At 35.7% G+C, this 21,756-nt stretch overlaps 5 protein-coding genes and 2 non-coding genes across 10 annotated transcripts; 4 read left to right on the top strand and 3 right to left on the bottom strand.

Annotated features, from left to right (window-relative positions):
* The first annotated feature begins 3,170 nt into the window (after positions 1-3,170).
* Positions 3,171-4,917, top strand: LOC103842115 (adenylate isopentenyltransferase 3, chloroplastic). The gene has a single exon (XM_009118729.3). It carries the CDS (start codon positions 3,572-3,574, stop codon positions 4,568-4,570), a length of 999 nt encoding a protein of 332 aa, XP_009116977.1. The 5' UTR covers positions 3,171-3,571; the 3' UTR covers positions 4,571-4,917.
* Positions 4,918-8,605: 3,688 nt separating this feature from the next.
* On the bottom strand, positions 8,606-9,655 carry LOC103842111 (probable zinc transporter cis4). Its single transcript, XM_009118727.3, has one exon. The coding sequence runs from the start codon at positions 9,600-9,602 to the stop codon at positions 8,790-8,792; it is 813 nt and encodes a 270-aa protein (XP_009116975.2). The 5' UTR covers positions 9,603-9,655; the 3' UTR covers positions 8,606-8,789.
* Positions 9,656-9,770: 115 nt separating this feature from the next.
* LOC103842112 (protein WHAT'S THIS FACTOR 1 homolog, chloroplastic) lies at positions 9,771-11,480 on the bottom strand. The gene has a single exon (XM_009118728.3). The coding sequence runs from the start codon at positions 11,239-11,241 to the stop codon at positions 9,985-9,987; it is 1,257 nt and encodes a 418-aa protein (XP_009116976.1). The 5' UTR covers positions 11,242-11,480; the 3' UTR covers positions 9,771-9,984.
* Positions 11,481-11,503: 23 nt separating this feature from the next.
* Positions 11,504-15,966, bottom strand: LOC108869922. The gene has a single exon (XM_033280446.1). It carries the CDS (start codon positions 11,827-11,829, stop codon positions 11,683-11,685), a length of 147 nt encoding a protein of 48 aa, XP_033136337.1. The 5' UTR covers positions 11,830-15,966; the 3' UTR covers positions 11,504-11,682.
* LOC117128731 lies at positions 14,430-14,625 on the top strand. Its single transcript, XR_004452124.1, has one exon. It is a non-coding gene; the product is annotated as a U2 spliceosomal RNA (small nuclear RNA).
* A 237-nt stretch (positions 15,967-16,203) lies between the features above and the next one.
* Positions 16,204-19,200, top strand: LOC103842109 (E3 ubiquitin-protein ligase SPL1). 4 transcript variants are annotated; one of them, XR_004451590.1, is made up of 13 exons: positions 16,204-16,978; positions 17,082-17,134; positions 17,203-17,327; positions 17,465-17,563; positions 17,622-17,762; positions 17,835-17,900; positions 17,982-18,094; positions 18,178-18,227; positions 18,326-18,366; positions 18,454-18,537; positions 18,620-18,666; positions 18,733-18,790; positions 18,880-18,959. XR_004451590.1 is itself a non-coding variant. In XM_009118726.3 (12 exons), the coding sequence occupies exons 1-12, from the start codon at positions 16,746-16,748 to the stop codon at positions 18,989-18,991; spliced, it is 1,167 nt and encodes a 388-aa protein (XP_009116974.2). In that variant the 5' UTR covers positions 16,228-16,745; the 3' UTR covers positions 18,992-19,200. The 4 variants fall into 4 exon arrangements, 3 of the variants coding, with proteins under 3 accessions (XP_009116974.2, XP_009116973.2, XP_009116972.2); XM_009118726.3 differs by lacking the exon at positions 18,326-18,366 and having other exon boundaries at positions 16,228-16,978; positions 18,468-18,537; positions 18,880-19,200; XM_009118725.3 differs by having other exon boundaries at positions 16,239-16,974; positions 17,081-17,134; positions 18,178-18,366; positions 18,880-19,200.
* Positions 19,201-20,469: 1,269 nt separating this feature from the next.
* On the top strand, positions 20,470-20,659 carry LOC117128753. Its single transcript, XR_004452145.1, has one exon. It is a non-coding gene; the product is annotated as a U2 spliceosomal RNA (small nuclear RNA).
* The last annotated feature ends 1,097 nt before the right edge of the window (positions 20,660-21,756 follow it).

The following is a 21,756-nucleotide window of genomic DNA, read 5'->3' as shown; positions in this document are numbered from 1 at the left end:
TACACGTTCAAGAACCATTATGCAATGTGGAGCAAAAATGCTTAGCGAGCTCGGTGATGTCTCGTTTCTAAGATACAGAGTGTGTTCTTCTTCAAAGTGTTCATAATGAGTTCTTCGCCGATATGAATGTTCATGTCTCCCGTATAAGAGAAAAGTTAATTACGTCTTCATCTTCTCGATTCTGTCTTTCTAACTTACACGTGTTACTATCTAGTGCTTCGCGATGTGCACTGACAGAGCACACCCTTATATGTTCTGGAAAGTGTTCAGGATTAATAATCTTAACGATGGTACGGTCATGTCGTAGCATAAGCTTTACGTGATAATTCATTCCACGAGTGGTTTTTTTAATTTTCAAAATCAATGAAACGTTTCCAAAAATTCAGGAATAGCAAAACCATTTAAGGCAACTAATTTTTGCGAGTTTCTCTGCAGTAGACACGTGTCATACATGGTGTGAAAGCATTAACTCCAATGCTCCTCTTTTAATATATAAAGGATACACCAGCAAAATCAAAGGTTATATACTCTCTTACGACGAATGAGCAAATGATTACTGAAAGAGAGAGGTTGGTTAATGCGCAAGGCAGGCGTGATTGCCTTATTGGTCGTCTATTATTTACTTTTTATCATAATAGATTAATCTATATATTTATATAAACGTGGCTAATGGGTTATCATCAATCAATCATTAAGTTTCTTATCTCGGTTTAATTTCTTTGTATGTATCATGAACATTATATAAAGTAAGGAACTCCAAAAGTTGGTGGCCACCTATGAGGTTTAGGCGAACGAGCTAGCACTCATATATAGCTAGCTAGCTATAGAGTCTCCTTTTACATGTTGTACTGGGTAATAATCCGCGTCTAGCGCAGAATGTGATTATTAGTTTCGTTATTATTTTAATAAGGAGACATTAATTTGGATATCGGTTTGGTTTTAAATTGGTTTTTGGTTTTTAATCTCCTAAAATATAACTATCATTTAAAATCAATATTTATTTGGTTTATTCGGTTAAAATGTTTGATATTTTTTTTGTTTTTTTCCTGTGATAATAGAAAATTACTATTATTTGTTTGTTTTCATGTTATGAATCTTAGATAGTCGTGATGTCGAACCAATGGTTTCATATTATAGTTTCTAAACGGATAATAGTTAAAAAAAAAATATTAACACAAATTATTTTATTACAATTTGGTCGATAGTGAAAGAAGCATTACGAAAAAGAAAATTTTAACTTTCAAAAAATTAGATATTTTAGTTGTGGTAAATACTTAGTTATAAGGTACGCACGTCAATGTGCACATGTATGTGTATGTAAAAGTATATAAAGATGGTTGATAAATATATAAAGATACTGTTAATTAATATTAAATGACATTTTTTTCAAAATAATACATGAAAAATAAAATTCTTAAAATGAAATTATATAAAACAAAAATATTGTAAAATTTATATAAACTATAATATATAACTTATATATAATTCTTTAAATATATGTATATATATATGTATATAACGGATCAAATTGGATATCCGTTCCTATAAATATTGATACTTGTGATTTACTTTTTTTACGGATATTGCATTTTAGTATTTGATTTGCTTCGTAGAGTAACGGATATCCGGATTTTTTGGTTTGAATCAAAACGGATAACGAATCGAATCAAAATTTATGAATAATTTATCCAGCTCTATTTGTAAACAGTAAAAATAACGTAAAAAAAATCATGCATGTGAGTTTTATATTTAAAAAACATAATGTACATAGTGTGAACATATTTATGTAGAGTTTAGCTGAAAAATTCTCTATATGTGTCATTTTAGTGTGAACACATTTATTACAATGTTTTTATGTGTCTAGTTTAGTGTAAACGCATTTATTACAATGTTTCTCCTTTAATATATAAGAGATTTGAAATTATTGGGTCAATGGACAAATTGCAAAGCAAATGTACATAAAGAAAATAACAATTCGTTTTATTCTAATTATAAGATTAACTGGTACCATTGAAATTGATTTTAGGTTGATGTATATATTCCTTATCTTGAGGTTGTGATGGCAACTAACTAATCAATCGAAAATTTTCTAAAATTACAAATAAAATTGTATAATGTGCTAATCAACTGATAAGACAACAAAAAGCTAGGATTTAAAAAGAAAACGCATATAAGCTCGTTTAATCCACTCATTTGATTAAAACATATATATATATATATATATAATTAAATAGTGTAAATATAATATCAAATGACGTGTAAATATAATATCAAAGGACCAGAATTGCCAAAATATTATCAAAAGATAAAAATATACTACTTTCCCTTAAAATCAAACATAAATCAGTAAATATCTAATTTGGGAAATTTATTCACATCTAGCTCTAGCTATAGCAAAATTTGTATATAGTTAAAGAAATTAATCATACTTGGATGGCTGTGTTTAAATTGATTTTTTTTAACTATTATGTGTTTATTTTGGTATGTAGGAACGGAGGAATCAGATACGCGCGTACATGGACGTGTAGAAGCATGCACACATAACTAAGTTCGCACACAAGCAAAAAATTACATTCCAATAGGCAATAGCTACGACTTGTCGCTGTAAGAATAATCTTTTTAAAGGCCCTTTCTCAGACCATTATACTATTTCTTATCTTCTGTGAATAATTAAAACGTAAAAAAATATAGAAAGTATTCTTTTATGGTTTTCCTTGTTAAGATTATACTTAAGTGGAAGAGTAGTAAAGAGACGTTGCCTAGGTCTTGGCCATTGCAGGACGACAAACAATTTTGCCTCTCCGTTTCATTAATGGGCGGTCCAACAGAATCTTTATTTTGTTCAACAAAAATAGAAAGACTTATAATAGAATATCAAAATATTAATCTTAGAATCACACTTGCATGACTTTTTAAATGATTTATATATATATATATATATATTCAGGGCATAGAGAATATATATACATATAATACTCATTATCCCGATTATGATTTATTTAATAACATGTTTTAGTTTAAGTTGATGTTTAGTGCGTAATGTAATTCAATTCAAGTTAAATTTATTTCAAGCAAAATTGTCTACAAAGGACAAAGCCAAGATACAACCCAATTTTAATAACAAAAACTTACACTCAAGTGAAATAATATATAGAATATCTAGAAACGGAAGTGCTTCTGATCATAATTAACTTTCCACACAAAATAAAACGGATCTTAACTTCACATCAAACGTTATAGAAGTTTAACTTTGATTGACACATTATCAAAATATATCATCAGCACTGCACGCGCATCAAATGTTTGGCTAGGCTAAAACAAATAGAGGAGAATAAAGTAAAAGATAAAAAAAAGAATAGGTTTTGACCAATTAAAAAAAGCGACCCAACTTGTAATAGATCATTCGTCCAGACTTTAAATTTCCTCAAGTGTTATAAATATAGAAATCATATGCCTCATGCAAAGTCACCTGAACATCGATACAAGTGTCGACCAAACATATATCTAAATATATATAAAACACCTGAAGTCTCAAGTCTCGTTTATATTGTAAAGTTTTCTATATATCATCATGATCATGAAGATATCTATGGCAATGTGCAAGCAATCATTGCCTCCTTCGACAAATTTAGAGTTCTCTCCGGCGAGATTTGGTCCCAATATGCTAACTCTAAACCCATACGTCCCAAAGGAAAAAGTCGTGGTCATCATGGGCGCTACCGGAACAGGCAAGTCACGACTTTCCGTCGATCTTGCCACACGTTTTCAAGCAGAGATCATAAACTCCGACAAGATCCAAGTTCACCAAGGTCTCGACATTGTCACTAACAAGATCACGACCGAGGAGAGATGCGGGGTACCGCACCATCTCCTCAGTGTTTTGCCGCCTCAAGCCGACTTAACCGCCGCAAACTTCTGCCACATGGCAAATCTCTCTGTTGAATCTGTTCTTAACCGTGGAAAGCTTCCAATCATCGTTGGAGGTTCCAACTCTTACGTCGAGGCTCTAGTCGACGACGACGACTACAAATTTAGGTCAAAGTACGACTGTTGCTTCCTATGGGTCGACGTGGCACTACCCGTTTTGAACCGGTTTGTGTCTGAGAGAGTTGATAAGATGGTGCAAAATGGAATGGTCGAAGAAGCTAGAGACTTTTTTGACTATTCGGATTCTGATTACTCGAGAGGAATAAAGAAAGCAATTGGAGTTCCAGAGTTCGACATATTTTTCAGGAACGAACCGTTCTTGAATTTGGGAGACAGAGAAGCACTGTTGAATAAAGTGGTCGATGAAATAAAGAGTAATACTTTTAAGTTAGCTTGCAGACAGAGAGAGAAGATCGAACGGTTGAGAAAGATCAAGAAGTGGTGCATTCAGAGATTGGATGCGACTCCGGTTATCACAAGGCGTAGATCAAAGGTGGATGCTGACGTGGCGTGGGAGAGGCTGGTGGCTAGACCGAGCACCGAAGCTGTTTCACGGTTCTTGCTCGATATTGACAGCCCTCGAATGTTTGTGGAAGCATCAACCGGGGCGGTCAGGGAACGCGAAATGTCCCTAGTGGCGTGATCAGCTGGAAAATGTGGTTAAGAAATGTTCTGATGGCATGGCAATGATCAGAAATGTCCAAGACTACTACCATGAGTGATGAGTGGGGAAAATATTTTTAAAATATGCTAGAAAATAAAGTTATATCCACGGCTCTACATATATTATATAGTATACGCATCATATATAGTACTGTTAGATACTGAAATTTTGGCATAACGGTTATTCAGTATTATCTTCTACTTTTTTGGACTCAAATGAGACTGTAAGAGGAATGCTATACTTCGAAATGAGACCTTTTCTTTTTTTGGTAAATGTTAATTTTATATTAAATTTTCAAATTTATGATAATGAAAAATTGTAGCGAATTGCGTAAATTAAACTAGATAACAGAGACTACGACGAAAATGAATTGGATCCAAAACAATAGTGGAAAACAACCTACAATCCAGTTAAGCCAAGAAACCGGCTCGGATCAAAGAACCCGGCATTGATCAAGGACGAGAGCCAAATACCACGAACTATCGAGAAACAAGGTGTTCTCAAACTTTGAAACAACAGTTCTTGTAGCTAGCTTCCAACAACCTTACCCAAACATGATCTAGACCGAAAATTCAAGCACGAACCCAAACACTCAGAGATAACTTTGGAAATAAGACTTGCTTTTGTATAACTATTTGATTTAAATATTACAACGTCTAAGCTGAGTGGGGCACTGAAGTTGGCAACTTATATTTTTTTTTTTGCACCGAAGTTGGCAACTTATATGTCGTATATAGTTATTCAGTGATTTCTTCTTTAAATGTAATTGTTTGATGCAGACACACCTATGTATATAGGTCAGATATATAATCCTGAATTATTAAGATCAGAATACGAAAGAAATCGTACACGTGAAATGAATCGTAACGAGTTTATTAGTACGTAGTATGAAAATATTTCATATATTTGAGCTAGGAAAATGATCAAATTAAATGTTCTAAACTATTAACCACTCAAATCAAACGACATGATGATGAAGATAGTTTTAAAGCAGTTTTTTTTTAGCGTGTGGAATCCCTTGAAATTGTTGTTAACCAGTTTGAGTCGGGACATAAGAAGAACAAAGACACAAATAAAGTGTGAAGATAAATTTCTAATGAGTTAGATGTTACCAAAATGAAATGACCGTACAGTAAGAGACCGTACAGCCGTTGACAATTTATGTTGCATTATTCGATTCAAAGTGGGTTAATGCGTTCTTAATTGGAACCCATCCATTATTATTATTCTCCAGATGCTCCTGGGCCCCACTCCGTCAATATTCGTCCCGTCGATATACTTATTTACCATGGATAATTTCTTCTTAAAAGACCATTATATAAATATTTAATTTAAATATTATACTCTCTCTACTTCGTAAAGGATGTTACTTAGACACTTTTCACATATATTAAAGAATTCAATAAAATGCATTTATGTTTTCATTAACATCACATATCTAACCAATAGTATTTTAGATAAATCGATTTATCTATAAAATTAATGCATTTTGCAATTAATTTTCAGCTGAAAAATTATATAAATTGCATTGATATTATAAAATGACACTTTTTGTGAAACAAGAAAAATAAGGTAAAGTAACACTTAATATGAAACAGAAGAAGTAATCAATAACAAAAATTACCAATGAATATTAATAGGCAAAACAACTTAAATATATAGAAACTTACATAGAAAATTTAAAGACAAAAAAAAACTTTTACAAAACAGAGAGTACCTACACTACTACTACGAGTCCTCGACCGTGGCTCATTGGCCTGGTGCGATATATCTGTGGACTGACGTTGATGTAAATACTAAAAAAATATGCATCTATGTATATGGCTTCGACGTAGAATTTGAAACTACAAGAGATAAGGGAGAAAGTGGAAGAAGACAAAGAACAAATTGCGAAAAAAAAAGAGTCTTTGGAGTAAAAAGGAATCACATCTTTTGAGCATAACGCAATAATTAAATTCTATCATTGTTTCCCATCAATGCGACTTTTTTTATAAACAAAGTAAGGGTTCCATGAATCTCCATCCTATTTTGTTTTATAAGTTATCTCTGTGTTTTTTGTTTGTTTGCTAGTATTATTAATACAAGTATATTCTCATCGCTCTAACCTACTGCGGTGTAAGAGCACCATTATCGCCGTTTCTTAGGCAGAGTTTTTAATGTTTTTAGAATTAAAAAAAAAAGAAAATTATGCATTAAGAGTAAAGACGTCTCTTAATTAAGGGCCACAAGAGACGTCTCTTATAGACACGTGTCCCTCTTTTCCTTTCGTCGTCTTTCTCTCTCTCCTGAATCCTCGACGACTCCGCCTTCTTCTCTTCTCGACGATGAATGGAATCATGGATAGTTTCTCTGGTGTTTTTTTTTCCTGTGCTGTAGTCTCCTATTTAGGATCTCAATCATCTGTTGTAGTCTTGGTAGGCTCATGGGATTGCAGAGGCCATACTGCGAACCACCAATCTCTCAGTTCCCTTAAAGTAGCAGAGGAGATAACAATAATCAGATTGTTAGCAATTATAGTTATTAAGAAGAAGAAGATGAAGCTGAGGCCTTGAGTGATGCGATTAAAGAGTTTTCAATGGCTTCTAAGGAGGTTGTTAGGATCAAAGACATCTTGCTCGACAAAGACATCGAGGTTTGTTTTTGATCTTTTAAATTTCTTTAAAATTGTAATCTTTGATCACGGAAGCTTGATTTTTTTTTTTGTGTGTGTGTGTTATGTAGCCACACTCAGTGATAGTTGATTCTCTAAGGAAGCTAAAGTTGATGTCTTTGAATGTGGATATTTTCAAGGTTGGTTCATTGTGTATCAAGTTGTTGTTCTTGAGGTTTTGAATGAGAGTGCGTGTTTGATCTTTAAGGTTATCTGTCTGCAGAGTACTGAGATAGGAAAGGCTGTTAATGGTCTGACGAAACATGGTTCTGATAAAGATGAACTTGGAAATTAAAAGTGAACTTGGCTGAGGCATCACCTGCGTTGAGGAAGCCAGTGTTCACCAAGGTCAGTGAGCTGAGACCAGGAACCAGTGGTCTCTCACTTAACGTGAAAGTCATCAGCACGAAGATGGTGATGCAGAGAGGAGGATGTGGTCGTCCCAGTGGTCCTCAGGCTCGTCAGATGCGGATTGCTGAATGTCTTGTTGGTGATGGTAGCTTGACAAAATGGGTTCTTGCTCTACGTCGGATTTGGCTTCTTCAAGCATCTTGACCCAGACATCACCACAGTCCAGAGAGTGAGATAGTGAAACCAATAATTAGATCAACATTGAAACTTTTATCTGCCTTCCTCGTATTGTTTTTGACTAAACCTGTTTCTAGGAAAATATCTCTACTAGTTGTGTTTAGTTTTTATGATTTTGCTTCAATTTGATGTCTGAATGAATCTCTTCTTTGTTGTGATTCATCTGTGTTCTTGTAGGGATCTTTTAAGGAGGAGACAAGATGAGATTGGTCAAGTGTTGGTTCTGCTCTTCTACGATATATCAAGGACATGGTATTCAGTTTGTCCACAGCGATGCTAAGGTACATCAACTTTTCCAAGAATCAGATTAGTTTGTATTTTTGGGAATAATCCTCCACTTCTAAGTCATGCTTTCAACACTCAATTAAGCTCTGTACGTACATTATCTCCCTTCGATTGTATGTATTTAATTGTCTATCCCTAGTTTGATGTCTATCTTTTGAGTTTGAGAAGAAGAGAACCCTTCATATTTTTTTTTAGAACCCTTATATAAAAGACTTGCAATGAACCATACAAATATACATGTCTCTTAGCTAAGTCTCTTAAACCTACTTTTCCAACTAAAAATTATTAAAAAATAATTAAGAACCCCTAAATGAGTAGGTGGGATAATGATGCTCTTACAATACACGGGCATGAAATAATTTCCAAAATCTGTGATCTACAATAAATAATGGGCCTAGAATAATCTCATTGTTTTAAGAACTTAGGCCCATATGCAATAGAATACGTTCGCGCGTATTAGAGAAATAGAGCGAGCGAAGCTCACGAGAACGAATGATAATCACACTCTGACTTTATTTTTGGGTTTGGTTAACTTTTGACTAGACAAGTGTAAAACATACACAGCAGTTTAAACTGAAGGGCGTGAAATAAAGGAATGTTTTGTTTATTACAGCTAAAGAAAAGACGATAAAACAAAAGGATATTAAGACAATGAGAGTGAAAGAGGAGGATTGATCAGCGAATGAGTCTGCCTCCGCAGGTGAAAGTGACAATGCAGGACTCATCCACAAAGACTGTATAGTCATGAGCTGGTTTCGCTAGCAATGGCGGCAGCCTAACCAGAAGGTCGCACACGCACTCGTTGTCCATTTGCTTCACCCACTTGCAACACTCTTGCTGAGCGTACGTCTCCTCTCTGTGTCTGTGATGGTGACGGCGCCGATGGTGACGGCGCCGATGGTGGCGTCTGTGGCTGTTGTGGTGGTCATGGTCATCGTCATCGTGATCATGATCGTGGTTGTTGTGATCATGGTCGCCATCATGGTCATGATCATGGTCGCCATCATGGTCATGGTCATCGTGATCATGGTCGTGGTCACGGTGATTATGGTGGTGGTCATCGTTGTCATGGTCATGGTCGTGGTCGTCATGGTCGTGATCGTGGTCGTCATCGTCATGGTCGTGATCGTGATCATCATCGTGGTCATGGTCGGGAGGAGGAGGAAAAATGGGAGGAGGTGGGGCAATGGGGGAAGGAAGTGGGACAGTGTTCATTGGGAGACGTGAGCAGGCGTAGTTAGCCAGAGCGTATTGAGAGGCGCATAGTGGACGCGGTGGTGGAATCTCTACGATTCTCTGGCCTCGCGTGATAGAGGAAGAGGAAAGAGCCAGAAGGATAATAGCTACAAGAAAAAGAGTTTTCATGGAGATGTATGTGTATGTGTATGTGTATGTGAAGAGAGATCTTCGGTGAGTTCTCGTTATATACATACTCAAAAGGTAAAAGTAGGTACAAAGAGAATGGTTGCAGAGAGGTTTTAGGTTCATATTAGAGTTATTTCATTTGATTTGCGTGTCTTTTGTTAGGTTGGCTTGCAGAGCTTTTTCTTTTAGGAGGAGTGTTTCATTTTGGCAGAAACAATAAGACCTGTTTCCCAATTCCCAAACCAATTTAATCACAAAAACTATTGTTAGCTGCAACTCCAAAAGCGTGACTAAAAGAAAAGTGATGGTATTTGTTGTAACTGAGTTATAATTGATCCTCTAGCATCCAAGACGATGTTCAAAAGCAAGTCTAGCAATTGCATTACTCCAACATCGTTATCAAAATATGCATCATTAGGTCACTAGAGTAAATCTGACAAGTGCGTTGACAGCAGTAGTAATCAGACAAGACAGAGACTTGTTTGTTTGTTTGTTTGTGAGTTACTTACTCACAGAGGCGCTCTTCAGGCTCCTGCTGCTTCTTGGCAATCTCCCTATCTTTCTCAACCCGTTCCCTCTGCATTTTCAATCTATCTTTCCTCTCTTCCCATCCTTCCTCCAACAACCCCAAGAACTTATCCTTAATAGCCAGCAAAGGATCTCTATCAACCAACTCCTCGTCTTTATAAGCCTGCCTCAATACCGCAGTCTTGATCCCTCCTTTCAGCGACAAGTAGAATACACCCGAATGACGCGTAAAAACACTCGAAAACGCGTTAGAGAACCTAAACTCCTCACAGAACTTGCCGAGTATAGGCACAGGGACTCTCTTCAACAGCGAGAGAGACAACAACTCGTGAAAAACCCCAACAGTTCGCTTCTCCATCTCCTTAGAAGCTTGATCCAAACGAGAAACATCCTCGTACGGAGATATGTACTCTTGCTCCAACCAATCTCTAGTCCACTCTCTCATCTCCTTCCTCAGGAACATCCCCGACGGTAACTTCACGTCGAAATTGGGCCGGACGCGAACACCGGTTCTAACGGTTTCTTCTTGGGCTTTAATCTCGATAACCGATTTAGCGAAATCAGGGTTCCAATCAACGAGCTCGAGAAACGACTTACCTCCCTCTAAACCGGTTAACCGGAAATAGTTTGGGTATTTCTTAACCAATCTAACCAGAAAATCATTTGGAAAACCGAAATCCCTCTTCACATGAACCAGTTTCTCGGCGCTGATGACTTTATCCTTCGCCATCATCAGCAACTTGCAGAGCTTAGCGACGATCAACGGCTCGTTCTCAGCGTAGATCCTCTCCTCTTCTTCGAGGAATGCTCTGAGACGGGGCGTGGGGCGGACGAATTGAACCGGATCGGACTTCGGTTTGATCCGATCGTGGGAGATCTCGAAGAGGGAAGGGTTCATCTCCACGAAGCTCTTGGCTTTGAAGTTGAGGCGCAGCCTCTCGCGGCGCTTCTCGAGGTACCTGAGGGGGATGACTTGGCCTGGCTCGTTTAGCACTTCTTTGACGACGCGAGCGCAGAGGTTGTAGCGCTTGTCCCGCTCGATGGCTTCGTCCAGCTTCGTGTCCTTCTTCCACACCACTTTCAAGCTCGATATCCATCTCAATTTGTGGTTTAACGATGGTGAAGTTTTCGAATAATTGGTTAGGCTTCTCAACACCATCGTCACTGATTTGATTTCTAGGGTTTTTGTTTTACAGAGGAAATGGCTATAAACCCCTGGAAGACCACGCGCCATGAGAGAGCAAACTATCGCAAACGCGCCGCTTTTTTTTGGACTCTTTATGTAAGAAAATGATATGATATGATATGATGTAATAAGTTCTAATGAAAGTATGTGTTACACAAAAAGAATGATATGATGTTAATGCCAACTAATACAAAAATCCGTGTATATCCATCCATTATGACTATATAAAAAGATCTTCAACCCTTTTTTTTTTTGAGAAAGAAAAAAAACAAAAGATCTGCAACTTATTTACACAGCTCAACTTTGGTTGGTCTTTTGTTCTTATGAGATATCTTATTATAAAGAACAACTTAGTTTTAATTATTTCTATGATCAAATGATTGTACATAACAATTTTCGATCGATGATCACAATAGAATATACATTATATCTTCCCTTCTCTCTGGGAACTAAACTAGTACATTTAAGCAAGAAGGAGATTGATTGATCTCAATCATGGGAGGAGGAGAGAAGAAAGACAGCACATTTCCAAATGATGTACAGACGAGCTCTTTGCTCCTTTATCTGCTTCGAACATCTTTTCCATGTCCTTACCTTCGTACTACTGATGCATCTCAGTACCACTGCCGCCGCCATTGTTTCCTATCGAGAACGCTTTCAAGGTAAAAAAAAAGAAGAGTGGCTCAACTTTTGTTTTTGATGTGTTTTGGCTGCTGGAGAGATTTATATAATGCTGCTGACTAACTGGAACTCTATTTAAATAATTTGGGAGATCAATAGTGAATAATGCACACATAGGATAAATATACATTATTGAATTGAATAATATGGGCCTGCATGTTTCTAAGCGTGAATTGAAAAGACATGGTGCTTTAACCCCTTGGCTTCGCTTTTGAACTAATATCTTTTGTTTAGTATCTATCATCGATTAAATGTTCAGAGAAAACGTTTTTTATTATAACTTTGGTATCCTCTTTATTTTTAAAGCCTTATCAGTATTGAGATTTGATTTTGCGGTGAGGACATTGTTTGAACAGAAATTTTCTGTTCATGTACACATGAGACTTAATGAGCTGTGGCTTGTGGGGCTTTATGTCATGTCGTGTTGGGTGGAAATTCGATGATTAAGTATCTGTTTGGGTAGTTAAGATATGAGATTAACTTAATCAACTAATTAATCATGGATTTGCATGTATGAATGTTCATCTCACCAAATCACTCGGTTGATGCCCTTTGATACAAGCTTTCCAAATGACCCAAAGGGTATTAATATAAGGGTTTAGTTTATAGCTTCACTAATGTGTTGTTAATGAAACATATATAGTTTATTAGTTTTTTTTTGTAGTTTATTAGTTTCATTGTATAATGCCCATGAATTTTGTCAATATGCCTCGCAGCTAAATGATCATAATTGCTACACCATGGCTCATGCAGTTGTTATTATGTACGTGTAGGGGTGCCCAATTCATCCAATATGAAATTAACTGTTTTTAATATGGTTGAAATGAATATATTTTTTCGGATACGATGAAAAGCTGGGATCTTGGAGAGCTGAATTTTGTTTATTTTGTAACCGCGTAGATGTAACCCAATAACATGGGGTGATATATAGTATGGTTTCCTGGTTTAGTGAAACTCCAACGAGCTATCTTCCTTAAAAGTCTTGTTTAGCTGGATTTCTTGGTGAGTGTATGCAGCAAGAGGCCAAAAAAAAGAGGCACCGAGTGTGCAACCATAAACAGCCACAACGATAGTTATAAAGGGGTTGCAGCTGTAACTTCCGCCACCCGGATTCAATTCGCGTTGGGAGAAACTATTTATAATGCTTGGGTTTTTGGCAAAGAGGTGAAATCACTTTTTTTTAGACCAAAAAAACAATAGTTATAAAGCAGAACATTTAATACTTTAAAATTTGTAAACAAAATGAATATATAAAAGAGATGAAACTAACAAAGTAGTATAGTATTGCTTCTCACTAAAAGCAGGTGAAGTTCATTTTCATTCGTCAATGTCATAATCATTTTTTTTTGGAGTTAACATACTGTAACCCAAGAAATTCATAGTTTGCAGAAAACAAGAACAACCATAACGTGCGGATAAGGTTAGTTGTGTAGTCGAATTAGATTACCGGATAGGTCGGTCGTTTGTTTCACAAAAAAAAGTATTTGATATAAATAATCTACATTTTGACTAATTTGAACAGAACAAAGAAAGCAAAAAGAAGATTGATTTATTTGACAGGTAAGATGAATGCACCAAGGAGTGGTGAAGCTCTCCTTCGCGTACACCTTTTTCTGCTTCATGGCTCTCTTTCTTTCTTTATTTGTCTGCCACGTATGGCTCACTCTCTCTCTCTAGAACAGAGCACGTGCGAATGATGCACCAAATTCAATCGATACATTACAGATGGAGAAAGGCTCTTATCAAATACGTCATGCTAATTTGGAAAGAAATTATCGTAAATGCAATTAGAGCCATAAAAAACATAAACGGCTTAGATATAACAAGTTTCTACTAAACTTTATGGACTTCTTTTCTCTTTTGGGAGACAAGTACAGTTCGTATCCAAGTACTGTTTAGTTAGATAGATGCTTTTACAAGGTTGGGGTAATCAAGCTGTATCATTTACTCAGCAATTATTAAGGCCCAGGCTCACATGGAAGCTACTACAAGGTGGAAACTTGTGTACGCATCTCTTTGTCTTCTTCAAGGTGTCTCCAGACACACAAACGCCAGTCCAACCGACGGCAAGAAGAACCCTCTCCGTGTCTTCTTAAATATTTGGAAACATCTCAGTGGAACAAAGTGGACTGAACATTCCTATCTGCTAAAGCCAATCAACTAGTAAGCAATCTTTTGTATCCGAATTTGACCAGATCATAATTGAAAGAGTGTTAAACAAACAAACCCAATAAAATGTTTAAAGTCTATTTCTATGAATCTTGTGAGAATCTTGTGTGAATCAGTGTTGTAACATTCTTAGAAGTTTCAGTTGTTTTCTCAGGAGGATATTTTTCCAAGATAAACTCACTGATGATAGTATGATCTCTAATTAAGAAGATAAAATATATTTTAGATCTCCAAAGTCCGTGTATGAAAATGCATTCATACGAAGGTGCTTGTTTTAAGGCTGAAGAGAAGAGGTTGTGTTCTTATTATCCCACATCGCTTATTAGAACAAACATTGCTACTCTCTTGCGACTATAAATAAAGAGGCCGAGCCTTGCATCCAATTCATACCTTTCTCGGCCTTTTGGCTAAGATCAAGTGTAGTATCTGTTCTTATCAGTTTAATATCTGATATGTGGTCCATCGGACCACACGATATTAACTCTATTTTTTAAGGGAAAAGACCTGTTAAGATAGCTTGCTATCTGGGCTTTCACGAGTCGCCTATGCGTTGCACTATAGCATGGGCCTGGCTCAACCCATCAACCCAAGTTTAAACTATTTATAAACAATGTCGTTGGATTCTAAGTGTATGGCTAAATTGGACAAGCGGCCTCTTTAAAGAGTGAGTCTCGCGGGGGAGAATGGATGTTGGTCCTTAACAGAGCGAGGCTTACCTTTCTTTACTTTATAGACTTCCTTCTTCTTTACAAAGAGAAGATTCAGAGGATAACGCTGCTAATCTTATCAACACTACCTCTAGATCAGAGAAAGAGAGGGTGATCATGCTGTCTAACGGTTCAAACAAAATGATAAAAGGGAAGGGCTTAACGAATGAATGAATCTAGCTTTAAGACACCTTATTTAAGATTGAAGACAGGAGACGATCACATTGGAGCCACTTTCAAATGATACTAATAAGAAATCAGATGCTTTTAATCCAGAGCTGACTCACCAAAATGAGGAAAAGTCTATGAACGCCAACTTAAGAGTGCATTCTTGAGAAGATTCGGATCAGGCCTCCTATAACCAACCATATACAACCTTCTTGATAAACAACGTATGCCACTCATACTTGTATTTACGAGTTCTTATTAGAGAGGTGAGAGAGGCGACTTATATCTTCTTCGCAAGAAATCCAACTTATCATAACAGTCTGAGAAGAAAAAGAAAACAAATCTATACAAACAAACTCAGCAATGCATTAAGATTAGGGAGCAGGAGATCGCTAACCTTCCTCTCTTACTGCTGGGAGCCATCAGAGAAAGTCGACAAAGATGAGGATTCCAACACTCCAAGCCAAGTAAAGGTGATTCAGGGGACGAGATGAGCATAGGAGGAGGAGGAGCGTTTGTGAATGGTCGGGTGGTCAGTGTAGGATTTGCAAGGAGATGTATAGCTTGCGCTGCGCACTTGCGTTTTTTATGGTTTGTAATGGTATTCCTGTTGGACTAGCTAAGACCGCCCACAAAGATGAGGATTCCAATCTATCTAGTAGATTCAACAAGCATGATAAAGTTTCAACTTGAAAAAAAAAAATTGTGAGCTAGGGCTGCCGATGTTGCTTCATTCATGACTCGGGAGAAAACTTTTCATTGGTTGTGCATATACTCATATGGTTAAGTAATTTAGATTTATGGTTTAAAGTTGAAGGATGAAGTAGAATTTTTGGAATGTGAAATTTAGGATTCTAATAAATATATAAATAAATACTTAGAAAATATAAAAAAAATTATAATAATTTTAAACATAATTTTCGATTTTCAAAAAGAATTTTTTTTTAAAAAAAATCGGAAAACAAATTAAAAAATTATAAAAATTCTGGATTTGAAAACATAAAAAAATATTTTTTTTATTTTTTTATTTTTTATTTAAATAATTTTTTATTTTATATATAGAACAAATGTATAAAAATCTTTTGTCACTTAATGAAAAAATATTTTTGAAAATGTACCTTTAGTGGTGGTAAAAATGAATAATGTTACCATAAAAGTGGTAAAAATGAAATTCCTCAATTTTTCATTATAATTAACTATTTTTGTGTTTTAATATTTTTTTGTTAAATAGATCCCAATAATAATTTTTATATGTTATTTTAGTTTTTACATTATTTATAATTAAATTATTGATATATAATTATTATGTTGTAAATGATAAATGTATAAATTAAAAATAGTAGGTTAGGATGTTGAATTTTTTTTAAACAAACAGTTGTAAAAGGTTAAAAAGAAGTTGATGTTAAATAAATAAGTTAGAAAAAGATAAAATGATGTGGAATGTTAAAAGATTAAAAATAGGACGTTGATAATGAAATGAATTTTGAAACTATTGCACATAGTGTAAAGTTATAGTAGTAATAAAAAAATATATGTATAGAAAAAAGTTTACTGTTAACGGCTGTATAGTGTGGTTCGTCTGTCACTTGGACCCTATGTATTAGAATGCTTTTGACTTTATGAGCAATTAGATTCTGACTTGTTTTAAAAAAACTGGGTATATTTTCTGTTTTACATTTTTTTAGAAATTTAATTTTTATAATTGCATTTTAATTATATTTGTGTTTTTTTCATATAATATTTCTTTTAAATGATTACTAGAAGTTTTAGTAATTATATTAAAATAATTGCTATCAATAGATAATGCAGTTGTTTTAATAGAATAAGATGGATAATATAATATTTTTTACTGGACTGAAACAAAGGAGACTTGTTGGATCGTTTTCTCATCAGACTTCACTCTCAAGCTTTGATCGGTTTCTGCGGAACCCAAAAGCAATCGTCTCTTTTTGTTTGTTTTCAGCGCGGAGAAGACTCAAGATGATAAGTTGGAGTGGATTCAAATGTTTCATATGGGCCTACCTTCTTTACCTTCTCAGCCGGAGAACAGGCGGCGGCGGGTATATCGTTTTCCTCTTCTTTTTCTTTTACTAATTACTTACTACTTGCGAGGTGCTTTATTTTTGTTATGTGATGCTCTTCTCCTCTTGCCACCTGCTTCAGCGATGTTGAATTTTTCGATTCGGTCACTAAAGTTGACCACCTCAAAGGTCTAGGTATGTTCTCTCCCTCAGACAGTTTCACTTTTAATTTTAGTTTGACTATTACTTCCTTTCTGGTGCAGCGGAATTGCTAGAAGAAGGGAGAGAGGTCAGGCCTTTGATCGTCGCTGTAACAGGATCAGTTGCCTCTGCCACACCTTTCAAATGTCAGCGTAGTGAAATGCTTGCTGTTATTCTCGAGGAAACGGTAATGTCTGCATTCTTTGGATGGATTCAGAGGGGGGGCATGTAATGAGATAATAATAATAATAATAATAATAATAATAATAATAATAATAATAATAATAATAATAATAATAATAATAAGAAAAATTGATCCTTCAGGAAGAGATACAGTTTCTGAAACGTAACTGGAAGTTTTCGTGGGTTCAAGACACTGCATCCATCAGCCTCCCCATCACTAAGCAAGTCCCTTGGTTCCTGGTAAAGCCTTCTGCTTCCTTTCTCTTTTAACTGGACTCTGCTCATTAATGCTTTATAGGAAGATGGGACAGGCCGCGTTAATGTATCTGGAGCTGAAACTGCATTAGGCTTTGCTTTCACTGTGGGAAGTGAAGTATTTGAAAAGCCTGAGGCTTCTTCGCTTCTTCCAGGAGCATTAGCTTATCTCCAAGGCCTCAAGGTGTCTTTTTTTTTTTTGTTGTCTACTTATCAGCTTCTCTGTTTACTCATTGCTAAATCTGTGTGGCTTCAGATGCTTGGAGTAAGACGCTTTGAGTATGTTCTCCCAATTGGTACATGGCTTACGGTTGTTGGCGAGGTATCTCTCCCGTCTCTTTACTCTCTTCTTATATGCCTACTTTGAGCTCATTTTTGTTTGCTCTTTTCTGTGTACAACAAGGCCGTAAAAGATGGTAGCGGGAATGTCAGGATTCAAAAACCCGATCAAGGGCCTTTCTACATCTCACCTAAACCCCTCGATCAACTCATTCCTACCTTAGGAACGTGGTCAAGGTTGTTGCTTTTTTTCTCTGTTTCCAAGAACATTTTGATTTGAAAACAAAAATCTAAAAGATTTTTTTTTCTTTTTCTGGCAGGATATTCAAGTATGCCTCCATGGGAGCCTCCTTCTGTTTCACTGTTCGTGGTGTGATTATAACTTCAAAGCCTTTGATTATATATATTCTACATGTGATTGAAGATATTCTATTTATGTTTGGATATATTCTATGGAGAATGCGGCAGGGACTGCCTATTCTGAAAAAACATGTGACGTTACTGAAAAGGTATGTCACACACATCTTTAACCAAAGCCAAAAATACAACTTGCAAATGAATAGCTATTTCATTAATAGTTAAGCTATATGTCGCAGAGGTCTTGGTGCAGTTAGTAAATACATTCTTGTGAGAAGTAGAGATTTTATAGAGAGAAGGCGGCATCGACTGTTAAGGAACAGGTATGTTTTAGCAGCTTAACACGTGCGTATGGGTGTGTGAACGGTCATTCCAAATTAAGCGGTCACCTTGTATTTGTCGCAGAGTTTTTTGTGCAGCTGCAAATAGAACGAGACAAGCGACTGAAGAAGGTTTGTGTGAATCATTTTTCCCTGAATATGCTTGTGAATTTGCTCTGATTATATCTCTCGCACCAGATGTACCTGATCTCTGTGTGATCTGCCTTGACCGAAAGTGTGACGCCGTTTTCCTTGAGTAAGAGCACAGCCTTCTCTTTCTCCTACCATCAAGTGCGTTGTAGATTTTTGATTCCTTCTTTTGTTTGGTTCGGTTCGGATTTGTAGGTGTGGTCATATGTGCTGCTGCTTAACATGCTCCTTGTCCTTGGAGTTACAAGGGAAGCGTTGTCCTCTTTGCCGTAAACCAGTAGTGGTTTTGAAGATTTACCGCATTTGAAGACAAAAGAAAAAACAAACTCAGTGGAACAAATTTGACTAAACATTCCTAACTGCTAAAAGCCGATCAACTACTAAACAATCTTTTGTATCCGACATTTGACCAGATTGTGTTAACAAACAGACACAATAGAATGTTTTAAGTCTATTTCTATGAATCTTTGTGACAATCAGTGTTGGATAACAGGAGATTTTTTTTCGAGAAGTTTACAATATTGGGTACTTTCTCATGGGTCTTTATCATGTTGACACACTTTCTCCACGAGGTGTACTTTGTCCCTTACTTTTGATTTTTCTTTTCCTTTATTGCCCTTCACGTTGGTCACGTGGACAAGAGAAATGCTAAGTTCTGGTTCGATGCTGACTACACGTAAAATAGCCAAAAGTTAACTTGCTTTGAGTGTTTTAGTTTAGTAGGTTTATTGAACAGTACAATTAGATTAGAACCGTTGGATTAAAAGTTTATAAAATAAATCAAACGGCTATTATTGAAGCAAGTACATCTACTTGTTTCGTAGTGGATGGGAATTTGTAGTTTGGTTGGGTGGTGTGTGGTTAATGTTAGTGTGGGTGGAGAACTTGTGGTTGGGAAAGGGGTGTGACTTTTGGGAAGTGCGCTGGCGAAGAAGATGTGGTCAAGAGTGGCGTGGTCATATATAATTGTATATAATATCCACATCTTTCATCACTACCACTTCCATAATCATTTCCATAAGCTTTTCTACCGCCACCTCCTCCATACTCTCTGGTTTATGGTCTATTTCCACTTATGGATCTTCTTTTTTCACTGATTCCGTAAACACCATCACCATAACATCACCTCTTCCATGACTGCCTCCACCTCGAGCAACACCTCCATACACATCTTTACCTTGTGTTCTCACTTTCGTTAGTTCCATTTCCATAACCATGACCTCCACCACCATAAGATGATTCTCCACCATCTCCGTTATCACTTTCGTCTCTGTTTCAGCAATTGCAATTGGTCGCCATGGTATAATCAATGAAAAAGAAGAAACAAATTATCAGATTAGGATCTAAAAGAGTAAAGTGATTTTTTAGTAGAAAAAAAAAGTAAAAGAGAAATTATGTTTTTGGATCTGAGTTTTAAAGCGTAACAAAAATAAAATGAAAAGTAATTTAGTTAACTTGTGTTTTTAGTTGGAGGGTAGAAGAGACATTTTTATGAGACAAAGTACTCCACATGGTAGAAGTATGTCTGAATGTAAAGGAAAGTGTAAAAGTATGTCTGAATGTAATTATTTCTTTTTTTCCAAGCTAGACTCACTGATGATAGTATGATCTCGAATACTAAAAGATGAACATACTTAGATTTCCAAAGTGTATGAACATACGAAGGTGTTTGTTTAAGACTGAAGAGTGAAGGAGGGTTGTGTTCTTATTAATCCCACATCGCTTATTAGAACAATCATGGCTCCTCTCTTGCGACTACAAATAAAGAGCCCCTGCATCAAATTCATACTTTTCTCGACCTTTTGGCTAAAATCAAGTGAAGTATCTAAGTGTAGTATATGTTCTTATCAGTTTAGTATATGATAAAAGGTCCATTGGACTATACGATATTAAAAGCTGTCAAGATAGCTTGTTATTTGGATTTTTGCTAGTCGTTCATGCGGTTGCATTACCGCATGGGCCTGGCTCAACCCATCAACCCAAGTTAAACTATTTGATAAAACATTGTCATTGGATATGAAGTGTATGGCTCAGTTGCGCTCTGTCTAGCGGACATGTGGGCCCTTTAAAGAGAGTCTTGCGGGGGAGTATGCATGTTGGTCCTTAACAGAGCGAGGCTTACCTTTTCTATACTTTATAGACTTCTTACATTGTTTATGAGAAATCTTAGCCGTCAAAAGAGAAAAAACGAGATTTTTTTATAGTTTAAACCGATGGCCTCTGTCATCAGCTTGTTTGAGTCGTTTTGTTTCTATTTCTTTGATTTGATTTATCTTTGGTTACTTAGTTTGTTCGACTGCCAATTTATTTTAAATTTAGCAAAGTTTTTTATTGTATTTTTTGTGTGATTTTTTCAATAAATTTGGAAAAACAAAAACTTTGGTTCAATTGAACCGTTTAGAAACTAATTGACAGATCTGCTACAGATGGTGATGATAGGTCTTAACGGCTACAATCGTTGATGGTTTTTCATGTGATGCTGATGAAATTTTTTATGCAAACTAGGGCTGTTCAATATGGTAAAACCGAACCGTACCGAACCGAACCGAACCGAAATAGACAATATGGTTTGGTTTTGGTATATACCATATAAACCGAATGGATATAATTTTATAAAAACCGTAGGATTTGGATATGGTTTGGTATATAACCGATTAAACCGAATAAACCGAACAAAACCGATTAAAAGTAGAAACATGTAAATATGTATCTATTTTATAACAATACATGAAAATCTATTTGTTATATAAGTTAAATTTGTGTTAATAACTATTACCATAATGTTATAGTAATAAAGAACATTATATAATTTGTAAAACAATTGAACTATAATTAAATAACAATACATCGCAATTCAGACATCTTCTTTTCTAAGTCTTTTTTTTTTATCTTTTTACTTTATTTTAGTATTCACTAAATTAATATGAAGATGGTAAATTTGATAGAAAATAATTAATGGAAAATTTTCACAACTTTATTCTTATCTATAAACAAACAAACTTTCCTGTTCAATCGAAAAAGCATGACTTTAATGAACACTAAATATGGAAGAGTGGAAAAAGTTTTTTTTCA

Source organism: Brassica rapa, chromosome A09 (assembly GCF_000309985.2).
Source record: "Brassica rapa cultivar Chiifu-401-42 chromosome A09, CAAS_Brap_v3.01, whole genome shotgun sequence".
In the NCBI taxonomy this organism is placed as follows: domain Eukaryota; kingdom Viridiplantae; phylum Streptophyta; class Magnoliopsida; order Brassicales; family Brassicaceae; genus Brassica; species Brassica rapa.
This window is presented reverse-complemented; position numbering and strand designations above follow the sequence as displayed.